This window comes from Dreissena polymorpha, chromosome 3 (genome assembly GCF_020536995.1).
Source record: "Dreissena polymorpha isolate Duluth1 chromosome 3, UMN_Dpol_1.0, whole genome shotgun sequence".
NCBI lineage: Eukaryota > Metazoa > Mollusca > Bivalvia > Myida > Dreissenidae > Dreissena > Dreissena polymorpha.
Genome location: NC_068357.1, coordinates 77,244,722 through 77,256,847, shown reverse-complemented (window position 1 = coordinate 77,256,847; position 12,126 = coordinate 77,244,722). Strand labels below are relative to the sequence as shown.

Genomic DNA, 12,126 nt, shown 5'->3' with positions numbered 1-12,126 from the left:
AGTCATCCTTCAAGGTCAAAGGTCAAATATATGGCTTCAAAGCGGCCCATTAGGGGGCATTGTGTTTCTGACTAACACATCTCCTGTTTTTTCATTGATTAAAGTTTAAGAAGTGTTCACAGACATTGATTTAATTTCAGGCAAATATTGCTCATATGCCCCTTTTATGAAGTATTTTTTCTCTTTCAAGTTGCTATGCAAGTTATGCAGTCCAAATATATTTTAGCGTGTTACAACTTTTGTGTACTGAGTCTATATTATAAGGATCAGTTATATTTTGATAATTAAGAGTGAAACATCTGTGTCTGATGTAAATTGTGGTACCAGATATAAGAGTTCCACACCAATCTCTTGGAAAATTGGCTTTATGCTTGCAAATTAAGTATAGTAACAGAATAGCCAGTGCCAACTGGCACAACCTCATCCATCTAGACTGTATTTTAGTTCAAGTTTTCACAGCCTCATATGTACAGAAGTTTTTTAGTGGTCGAGTTAGTTCATTCTGTTTCTCATTTTTTACCAGTTCTAAGATGCAGTTAATGCAACAATCATTTTAAAAGACACATCAGAATTATGTTACACAATCATTATTAAAGACTCACCTGAGCACAATATAATCCTCGTTTGTGTTGTGTCAATGGAAAATCATTTGTCCCTAACATTAAGTTTGTTTACAAATTAGAACCCAAATTAAATTTGTCAGGAAATTCGGCCTTAACATTTTGTTTTGATGTAACATCATCTTAATTTGAAACGAGGTTATATGAGGCCCCAAACAAGGTCACAAAGTCAAGATGAACAAACTCCTTTTGTATAGAATTGGCTTTCAAAAGTTTGACAGTTTGTTTTTAATGGCTAAAGAAAAAAGCTTGTGAATAATTTCTCAGCTGAGTTTGAAAAATGGTTTGCTTGTTGAAAAGCATGGCCACAATGAGGCGGGGAAGTTCATTTGGCTATCTTGTGTGTTCATCTCATTGTCACATCGTCAGTTGATCTTATTGTTATAATCACATTTTAATGTCTGCTTTGTCGACTTTGTTGGTAACATCAGAATTCTTGTGATTTTATGTATGTGTGAGCTATGCTCTTGCAAAAACGGGCTTAATGCATGCGCATAAAATGTTATTGAAGATTAGCCTGTGCAGTCTGAACAGGCTTATCAGGGAAGACACTTTCTGCCTGGACTTGATTTATGTTCAGAAGAGACTTTCTTTAAATGTTACAATTTATTGTCCCCTACTGGTGAAACAAATAAAAAAAATATAAAAAAAATAAAATAAATTTTACTCTAAATGGTGGAGTTTCACCGTTAGGGAACCATATTGCTTGGCAATCTCTTGTTGAAACAGAAAGTGTCGTCTCAGGTAAGTCTTGAAAACTGCACAGGCCGATCATTGACCACACTTTGCCCAACATGCATTCAGCCAGATTTGCCCGAAGCAAGGTTCATATTTATTGTTTTATAACAAATGAAATTTGTTTGACCAAATTTGTGTATTTGTAGAAAATGTGTTGAATGGCAGAAAATACCATGTTACTGATTGTGGTTGTATTTAAGTCGCAACCTTGGAGGCAAGATGGGCACCCTAGTATCGGAGCACCTGCGTGTAGAAAACATGGCCGACCTGCTTGTCTTCTCTGAGCGCGCACTGCAGCAACTACTGGGCGAGAAAAATGGGTACCACTACAGTTATAGTTTACAGTGTATTCATATAAGCGGGAATTTTTTTACTGTTACTGAATCAAATTAGAATTATGTTTCAATTCTATTCGTAAGTATTTATAGTCCACCTGAGCAAATAGCGCTCATGTTGATCTTTTAGGATACCATTATATCTGTTGTCTGTCAGTGAGTAAGGTGCGTGTATTTTCTTTTTTCTTGTAACAGTTTACTTAAGAAAATTCTTGACAGATTTTAAGAAATTAAAAAACTGTCATAGGAATGATCCTTGGGTGACCTTCTTTCAAAGTTGTTCAAATGGTTCTGGTCCATTTCATATGTAGGTCTCCAGAGCTTTTAATCGTTTTTTAAAATAAAAACTTTGAAAGTAAAAATGAAAAGTTCCAAACTCTTTTCTGAAGCTACAAGGTTGTGGACTTGAAGTATTTTATGTGTAACATCTTCTGGTGGTGTTCTCTACTAAGTTTGTTCAATTCATTCCCCTTTGGTGAAAAATATCTACCCCCCCAGGGGTCACATAATTCATATAAGCTTGTACAAATATATTTGAACAGACAATTAGCTTTTGAAATTTCTAAAAAGACAAGACCGAGAGGTAAATATTTTACATGCAACATCACATTTTGGTCCTCTACCAAGTTTGTTCAAATCATACCCCTTTGATCAAAATTAGCCCTGCCCTGGAGTTAACTGCTATCCATTGTATAGCAAACTTCAAAAAATCTTTTCTTCTGAAACCACAAAGGTTTGTTATTTGTCATGTAACATTGCATGATGTTCCTCTACCAGTTTGTTCAAATAATGCCCCAGGCCCCAGCATTGGGGTTTACCTGTTTCCCTTATTTGCACATATGGGAGGAAGGCCAATATGCTAAGTATTTGTTTTGTCTATTTGCATTAGAATAATTGTACAAAATCAATTAAACCTGCAATGTGGAGCGTTCAATTGAAACTCAGTATGATAAACAGAAAAAGAGTTTTTTTACAATCACAGTAATTCACTTTTATTTTTGCCAAATTTTCAAAAAATTGTTGGTAAATCTCAATCCTTGCTCACTTATTTCTTACTTTAATTTTTGTAAGGTAAAAAAAGGCCTATGGCCTTGTAAATTTTTTTAATATTGATTAATGATGATGATGATGATGATGATGATGATGATGATGATGATGATGATGATGATGATGATGATGATGATGATGATGATGATGATGATGATGATGATGATGGCAATGACGATGATGATAATGCATTGATGATAATGCATTGATGATGATAATGATGATGATGCATTGATGATGATGATGATGATCATTATCATGATGACAATTAGATGATGATGACAATGGTGGTAATGAGTGGTAGTGGTGATGTTGATGATGATATTGATGTTTAATATTTGTTTTACTTGCATACTGCAGGAGTTGGTTGTACAGTGTGTGTCGAGGGTTTGATAGCGAGCCAGTGTCAGCTAGGCAGCTCCCCAAGTCTATAGGCTGCAGCAAGAACTTCACTGGCAAGAACTGCCTCAACACACGAGACAAGGTGCTGAAATCATCTCTATCGCTTGTGTCGCTGATTCTTGGAGGCTTTCATGGTTGAATGGGCAATGTTCTGTGAAATCTGGGCTTAATGCATGTGCTTAACTGTAATCATCTCTATCACTTGTGCTGCTGATACTTGGATGCTTAATGCATGTACCTAACTGTAATCATCTCTATCGCTTGTGCTGCTGATTCTTGGAGGCTTAATGCATGTACCTAACTGTAATCATCTCTATCGCTTGTGCTGCTGATTCTTGGAGGCTTAATGCATGTACCTAACTGTTATCATCTCTATCGCTTGTGCTGCTGATTCTTGAAGGCTTAATGCATGTACCTAACTGTAATCATCTCTATCGCTTGTGCTGCTGATTCTTGGAGGCTTAATGCATGTACCTAACTGTAATCATCTCTATCGCTTGTGCTGCTGATTCTTGGAGGCTTAATGCATGTACCTAACTGTAATCATCTCTATCGCTTGTGCTGCTGATTCTTGGAGGCTTAATGCATGTACCTAACTGTAATCATCTCTATCACTTGTGCTGCTGATTCTTGGAGGCTTAATGCATGTACCTAACTGTAATCATCTCTATCGCTTGTGCTGCTGATACTTGGAGGCTTAATGCATGTACCTAGCTGTAATCATCTCTATCGCTTGTGCTGCTGATTCTTGGAGGCTTAATGCATGTACCTAACTGTAATCATCTCTATTGCTTGTGCTGCTGATTCTTGGAGGCTTAATGCATGTACTTAACTGTAATCATCTCTATCGCTTGTGCTGCTGATACTTTTAGGCTTAATGCATGTACCTAACTGTAATCATCTCTATCGCTTGTGCTGCTGATTCTTGGAGGCTTAATGCATGTGCTTAACTGTAATCATCTCTATCACTTGTGCTGCTGATTCTTGGAGGCTTAATGCATGTACCTAACTGTAATCATCTCTATCACTTGTGCTGCTGATTCTTGGAGGCTTTATGCATGTACCTAACTGTAATCATCTCTATCGCTTGTGCTGCTGATACTTGGAGGCTTAATGCATGTACCTAACTGTAATCATCTCTATCGCTTGTGCTGCTGATACTTGGAGGCTTAATGCATGTACCTAACTGTAATCATCTCTATCGCTTGTGCTGCTGATTCTTGGAGGCTTAATGCATGTACCTAACTGTAATCATCTCTATCACTTGTGCTGCTGATTCTTGGAGGCTTAATGCATGTACTTAACTGTAATCATCTCTATCACTTGTGCTGCTGATTCTTGGAGGCTTAATGCATGTACCTAACTGTAATCATCTCTATCGCTTGTGCTGCTGATACTTGGAGGCTTAATGCATGTGCTTAACTGTAATCATCTCTATCGCTTGTGCTGCTGATACATGGAGGCTTTCATGGTTGAATGGGCCTTGCTCCGGGAAATCTGGGCTTAATTCATGTGCTTAAAGAGAGTGTTGTCACAGATTAGCCGGTACAGTCTGCACTATGACGCATTCTGCATTAACTGGATTTTTGTTAAGAAGGCACCTGCGTTAAAGGAAAAAATCTATAAAAGTGGAAAATGTTGTCCCAAATTAGCATGTGCGGACTGCACAGGCTAATCTGAGAAGACACTTGCTGCACATGCATTAAGCCCAGTTTTCCCATAACGAGGTCCCTATGAACATACTGTACTTACCTACATGTAGCAACTCTTTCAATAAGTACTAGTAAATTACAGAATTATGACCTATTTTCCAGCAGTTGAAATAACCGATGTGATTGCTTTATGCCAATGGATTACTAAGCATTACTGAATTACCCGTGTATATTGGAACTGTCTCGATGACATTACTGACTTTCAATGAAGACAGATAGGGTATTGGTTTGCAAGATGTGCTTGTGTTGCAGGTGAAGTTCTGGTTGTCAGAGCTGGCTAAAGAGGTGGAGGAAAGGCTCATCAAAGACAAACACAATGTGGGTACCTAATTATCATGTTGTTTGGCCTATTTTTTCTTAACTAAAGGGCAAAATGTCTAGCGGAATGCATTCCACAGGTCTGGTTAAGCAAAAAATAATAAATTCAGTAGAAAACTGTTAGTCATGTTATCCCATATTATATTATAATATTACAAGTTTTAACTTGATTTTAAAAAAAGTTGAACATCCTGGTAATTGGATTCAGTTAGGGTAGGCAATTGGTGTCAAACAGATGGTTGCCAGTTGATACTTTAGTTGTAAGAGAACAAAATGAAGCTAAACTTGTAGCAAGCTTGCATGAATACCTAGATTGTGTTTGTATTAGAGGCCAGTCGGGTCAAGGTAACTGTTACTAAAAATAGAAAAACAATATCCGCTCAGTTACTTGACTCTTGATGGAGGTATCACACAGTTACTTGACTCTTGATGGAGGTATCACACAGTTACTTGACTCTTGATGGAGGTATCACACAGTTACTTGACTCTTGATGGAGGTATCACACAGTTACTTGACTCTTGATGGAGGTATCACATAGTTACTTGACTCTTGATGGAGGTATCACACAGTTACTTGACTCTTGATGGAGGTATCACACAGTTACTTGACTCTTGATGGAGGTATCACACAGTTACTTGACTCTTGATGGAGGTATCACACAGTTACTTGACTCTTGATGGAGGTATCACACAGTTACTTGACTCCTGATGGAGGTATCACACGGTTACTTGACTCTTGATGGAGGTATCACACAGTTACTTGACTCTAGATGGAGGTATCACACTCATTGACTCTTGATGGAGGTATCACACTCATTGACTCTTGATGGAGGTATCACTCAACTTTGGTTTGTAAGTAGCCTACTTGCAGACCAAACTCGGATTGCATTTGGGGTCAATTAATAGAAAAAAATGATTTTCCTTCAATAACTTGAGTTTTTATGGAGACATTGTTCTGAAATTATGGTTTGGTAGTTTAAATTCTGATCTAGCTTTAGATTCTATTTTCCGCCAGTCAGAACAAGGACAAGGTCTCTGTAATTAAAAAAGAAATTTAGTTTCTGCTCAATGACTTAAGTTTGGATGTTGGCAATGTTCTGAAACCGAGTGTGTAGGAAGTTTGCATCCAGACCTAACTTGGATTGCACAATTATTTAGATAAATGTTAATTAATTAGTATAGGGTTGAAAACCTTGTTTTGTGCCGTTGCCATGTTAATTGTATTTTTGCTATTGACATGTAACACGCGGGATGGCATTCAATCGTTGACTGAACACTTAATTATTTTTTCCCGGCAAAGTTTGAAGGGCATATGGTGGAGTAACCCTGTTGGTTTTGTCAGTTGGTTCATTGGTTAGTTTGTCTACTAAAAAATGTTTGTTTAGTGAACTACTTCCACATTTGTCAAACATAAAATTGAAACTTATATTTGTCAACACAATAAAGTGAAGATGGGCTAGACTTTGTTTTTATGCTCAATGATCCACTTATTTGTCCCCTACCGGTGAAACCGGATGGGACTTATGGTTTGCGCTCTGTCTGTCACTCTTTTCTGGATCCTTCAATAACTTAAAAAGTTCTACATATTTTTACATGAAACTTAAAACATGCATAGATGGCAATATGGAGATTATGCACGTCATTTCATTTTGTTCCTACGTCAAGAATTCTGGTTGCTATGGCAACAAAAAGACTAGAAATGTAAACAAATAGACTAGAAATATTGCTGAAAATAGTGGATCCTGCGATAACTTAAAAAGTTCTTCATATTTTTTCATGAAACTTGAAACATCGATAGATGGCAATATGGAGATTATGCACGTCATTTCGTTTTGTTCCTAGGTCAAGAATTCTGGTTGCTATGGCAACAAATAGACTAGAAATATTGCTGAAAAAGATGGAGGTTCATCGGTAGGGGACTTATATTGCTTGGCAATAGTCTTGTTAAAAATGTTATTTCTCATTTTCAAAGTATATTTTTGTAGTAATTGGAAGAAATGTTATAATTATATCAGCTATAAGTATATATTTTACAAAAACTGAGGAAAACTTCAACGCATCAATTAATTCTTAGTTTATCTTGGGTTTAATGACAAAATGAAGAAAGCAACATAAACAGAAAAAATTGTAACATACTGTTACTAAAGTGATAAAATAAACCTCAATATATTTTTTATTTTATTTTTATTTTTTTTATACGGTAAACTTTATTTCACCTCAATTCATTACAATAATAGTTGTTAATTTACATGTCAATTTGTTAGTATATAATAGAGTTCCTTTAAACAATTCTTCTTGCTTGATATAAAAAACAACAGGTATTGCTATAATAGAGGTAAATAAAATCTATGCATAACATTATATAAATACTAACATGCACACACACAAGCACACACAGAAACATACAAAAATGCCATGTTATGATAGTTTGGACAGAAAAATACATATCAGTCATGTTATCGCTTGTACTCCCAAATAGCATTGTTTAACAGGAAATCTCTGTATATTTTTGCACATCATGCAATCCTAAAAATTCTAAAACATAATTAACAATTATCTTGGTAAAAATACAGTCCCAGAATATGTGTAATATGGTTTCTTCATTTTCTTTACAAAAGCAACATAAATTGTCATTAACAATATTCATTTTATATAGCAAAGATTTGGTGCCTAAAATTATGTGTATAATTCTTGTCTGAAACCACTGAGTGTATGTGTCTCCAGCGGCGTAGACAGGCGTACTCAAGTACTCATTTGAGTACAATTCGTTGGCATAAATGGAAAATAAAGTGGTCGAAAAATGCAATAAAAACATAAACATAGAGGGGGTCCGGTCTAAGGCATTCAATAAAGTCAGTTATATTCGACAAAAGTCACATGTTTAAAGATCGGGTATTAATGCATTACTTACGATTTGCTCCATCCACTTAAAAAACCCTTACAGTAACCTACTGTAATCATATGCGGTTAAAGGGGTACAAACTGTGTTAATTAATATGTAATTATTTAAAATGCTGGTAGATCTATCTTAATTAAGCCCCTTGTATCGCAAAGTTATTCACGCGGCATGTCTTCAAAATAGCGGATCAACATAAACATAGCCCGCCGTATTGTGATGTTTACGCTGACTTTTTATTGTTGATCTATACATCTATAAAACCGCAAGTTTAAGTACTTTAAATAATGTCTCTAGTGGCAAAGCCAACCATAACCAGGAGAACATAGTAAATAATGTATAGCCAACATAACATAAAAACATTGTACCATTTCAGGGTGAGCAATCGATGATGATCTTGGTTTTCTTGTTTTAAATGGTATTTATAATTTTTATAAGAACAATTCTCATTATAGCTAATTGCATAATTTAACTATACATGTACTTGGTTATTGTTTCGGAAAAGCTGTATAAACTCCCTTTGACCTAAATTGCTTGCGATAATTTATGCAGCGGCAACATTGAATGCTTATCGAATTGGGTACATTTTCTATATTAAAGTATTGCAAACATAATGAAATTGTAAAACTTATACCAATAAAAGCCACCGTCTTGATGAGGATAACAATTTTACACAATTATTTAAATAAGGCTGTTAAAAAATAAACTTTTATGAATATCTATCACACATATTCTAGATCTAAACACCATTTTGCACAATAGTCCAAAATGTTATGTTATTATGAGAATGTTATTTGCGTTCACAAAATGAAATAGCTATTTGACAGTGATCATGCTGACAAAGGCCAAAACAAATTTGACGAAACTTTGCCAAAATGCTTATAGGCAATACTGAGGCCAACATTGATTCTGCGTCATGTATTTCTAAAAACTATGTCACCAGGTTAAATCTTAGAAAACAAAACATTGTTGCCACTCTAGAGGCTACAGGTATGAGTCAATCTCAATTAAATTATATCAAAATATTTATCGCGACAAAGTCTAGGCCGAGTTTGAATCTGGGTCACGTGTTTCCAAAAATAGACCTCTAATAAACGCATATTAACATAATAATAGGACAATATAAGGAGACTGTCTTCTATTCGTGCTTTTTTGTAATTTAGTTGTTAAATTACTGAAAACATATATAGTATATTAGGTTGCATTTTAGAGTCAGGAGAAGTTACTTTTCTGGAGAAGTAAAATGTAACGGCACTAGTGGAACTGGATAAGTGGATTTTAAAGGAAATGTCGAGCTCTGATAAGTTAGTCATCTTTTTGCAAAACATAAACAATTCTTTGTTTACTTACTTGAAAACAAACTAATCTTTTTTGATTCGCCCCTACTATAAACACAGACAGTTGCCAATAAAAATGCCAATTACAGTAAAGTGCAGATAACGTCAGCACTCCTGCAAAATATCTTAAGTCCTGCACAATTCAATATTGTATGCTCTTTAAGGTGACACTTATATTTACGGGAACATTTAATTATATATTTAAGCAGACTATGTGAAGAGCAAAACGGAACAAGATATATAACTATAACTTGGTTATTCTACTTTGTGTCAATATTGCTAAATATTTTAGCTTATTTTTCAATGATTTATATGTTATCGTAAATTTCGTGATCGCTGTGAGGTCTGGTTTATTGAAGTCTTAGGTAAATATGTTTAAGGTTCGTTGTTTGATCTCATATTTCATAAGAGAGATAAACGTCCCCTTTAACATGTTCATGTGGCTGGTTGTAAAATGTTAACTTTATATCAGTTGAAGTGTTTTTTTTAAGTTTAAAACTCTCTTGGTTGATCAGCAGAAACTTAAAAGTCATACAAATATCCTTTTTAATGCACAGTCAAAGCAAAAATGAGCGCTTTTGATTATATATTGATTTAATTTTTCGTCTTACGCAATTGCTACTAAGGCTCAGTGGTCTTGCTACTAAGGCTCAGTGGTCAGAGTGGAAAACTAGTATGCGAGTTAGAATCCTACCACAGGCTTGTTTGGTTTTTTTTCGTTTTAAACATAATTACTGTTGAATTTGTTTCATTTATCACGCCAAATTTTGCACTATTATATTGTCTGAAGTATCTCTAGAATGCACGTACGGCTTCGTAGAGATAAAAGAAATCAGGGGGAGCATGCCCCCGGAACCCCCTAGCATGCCGTTTGCGTACATTGAAAATCAGCCCAGCTACGCCCCTGGTCTCTAGATATAGTAAAAGTAAGTGTATGCACTTTTGACCATTCAATGTTATTAAAAAGTGTATTCCATTTTGAATGGCAAGTGGGTACATCTGTATTATAGCTAAAGCATTTATAAACAAGGTTATTTTAATTATGACCCAATACTATGTTTTTTAAGTAAAACGATATAAATGCACATTGTATACTGGGCTTTCTTAAAACTGAAAATCCTGATAATTTGAAAAATGCCTTCACAGTTCTAATTCAGATTGTTTTAAAAATTCTCCAGAAGTGCATACTATGTCCTTTACATATCTTATTCCCCTGTCATACATATTTTTATTATATATAAAATGCATACCTATATTGAAATTGTGGTTGTAAAATAAAGGCATGTCAAGGATGTCTTCACACTAACTGATATTTTGTTTATTAATATACTCAATATAGAAAGTAAGGACATCTCTCCAAAAACAAATTGTTAAACCTATCATAATTTGTTCTATGTAAAATTTTCCTAAATTGAATATTTTCTTCACATCAAACATAGAATACACCAGTTGGAAACATTTTCCATTGCTTGATACAATTTTCCTTAACCATGTCATTTTCATTGTTTTTTTCAAAAGCATATATATCAGTCATTGCCACTCCTCCATTATCATATGATTTAACAGCAATAGAATGTTTAATTTTTGCTGGCCCATCCCATACACAATTTGAAAACAGGCTATTTATCTGTTTTAATACTCTTTCTCCTGGGCTAGGAAGAGTTATAAACAGGTGTGTAAAAAAGGGAAGTAAGAGTGTTATAACAACAGTTATCTTTCCTAGGGGTGTTAAAGTTCTCCTTTTCCAAAATTTATAATATTGTGCAGCTTTTCAAGTTTACTGGAGAAGTTTATGTCTATCATTTTCTTTAAGTCAACATCAAATAATATTCCTAAAACTTTAAAGTAAGTTTGCCCCATACTAGTTTATATTAAGTTTTTATTGATTGAATGCTGAACTTTTTGGAACCAATCCATATAAGATATGTTTTGTCATAATTAATTGTTAATCCAGAGCAAATGGCAAAGTTATTTAACAGATCAAGGGTAGCATTTAGGGAGACATCGGTGCCATCTATAAATAGAGATGTATCATCTGCAAACTGAGAAATTTTATATTCAATATTTTGTATCGCTATCCCTTTAATTGCATTACAATTTCTTATTTTAATTGCCAAAATTTCAGCACAGAGAATAAAAATATACAAACTTATTGGGTCTCCTTGTCGGCAGCCTCATTCATTTGTAATAACTTCTAATAAAAACCGATTTATTTGATTGCCGTTAAGGTATGATGTAGGAAAAGGGAAATCCATTTTTTTTAACGTTGTACCAAAATTAAAATAATCTAATGTTTTTTCTATAAAATCAAACTCAAGGGTATCAAATGCCTTTTCAAAGTCAATGGTCATCAAGAGTCCAGGGATATTATTATCTTCTGTATATTTCATAATATCATATAATAGTCTGGTATTCTCACCAATATATCTACCTTTAATAAATCCTGTCTGATCTTTAGAAATAAAAGTGTCAAGGACATTTTTTAGTCTATTTGCAATAGTCCCAGATGCAAGCTTGTAACGACATTTAAAAGCATTAGTGGCCTTAGGTTTATCAGAAAATGTCTGGGTTTATTATCTTTAGGTATACATGTGATTATACCTTGTTTTTGAGTAACTGACATGGTTCCAGAGGTAAAACCATAATTAAGGCTTCTAACTATAAAATGACCTAGATCTTTTCAAAAGACTTTAAAAAATTCTGCTGTGAAACCATCTGATC

At 34.6% G+C, this 12,126-nt stretch overlaps 3 protein-coding genes across 8 annotated transcripts in view; 1 reads left to right on the top strand and 2 right to left on the bottom strand.

Moving 5' to 3' along the window:
* LOC127874834 (ras guanyl-releasing protein 3-like) overlaps nucleotides 1–12,126 on the bottom strand; it is a 296,898-nt gene that overhangs the window by 32,165 nt on the left and 252,607 nt on the right. The gene's annotated exons all lie outside the window — the stretch shown is intronic.
* Nucleotides 1–12,126, top strand: part of LOC127874832 (DNA polymerase eta-like) — a 220,026-nt gene that overhangs the window by 82,663 nt on the left and 125,237 nt on the right. Inside the window, exons 7-9 of the mRNA XM_052419465.1 lie at nucleotides 1,559–1,678; nucleotides 3,101–3,224; nucleotides 5,107–5,172. Coding sequence (XP_052275425.1) covers nucleotides 1,559–1,678; nucleotides 3,101–3,224; nucleotides 5,107–5,172 — 310 coding nt within the window. The remainder of the gene's footprint in view (nucleotides 1–1,558; nucleotides 1,679–3,100; nucleotides 3,225–5,106; nucleotides 5,173–12,126) is intronic.
* LOC127874838 (uncharacterized) overlaps nucleotides 1–12,126 on the bottom strand; it is a 180,765-nt gene that overhangs the window by 54,229 nt on the left and 114,410 nt on the right. The window lies entirely within an intron of this gene.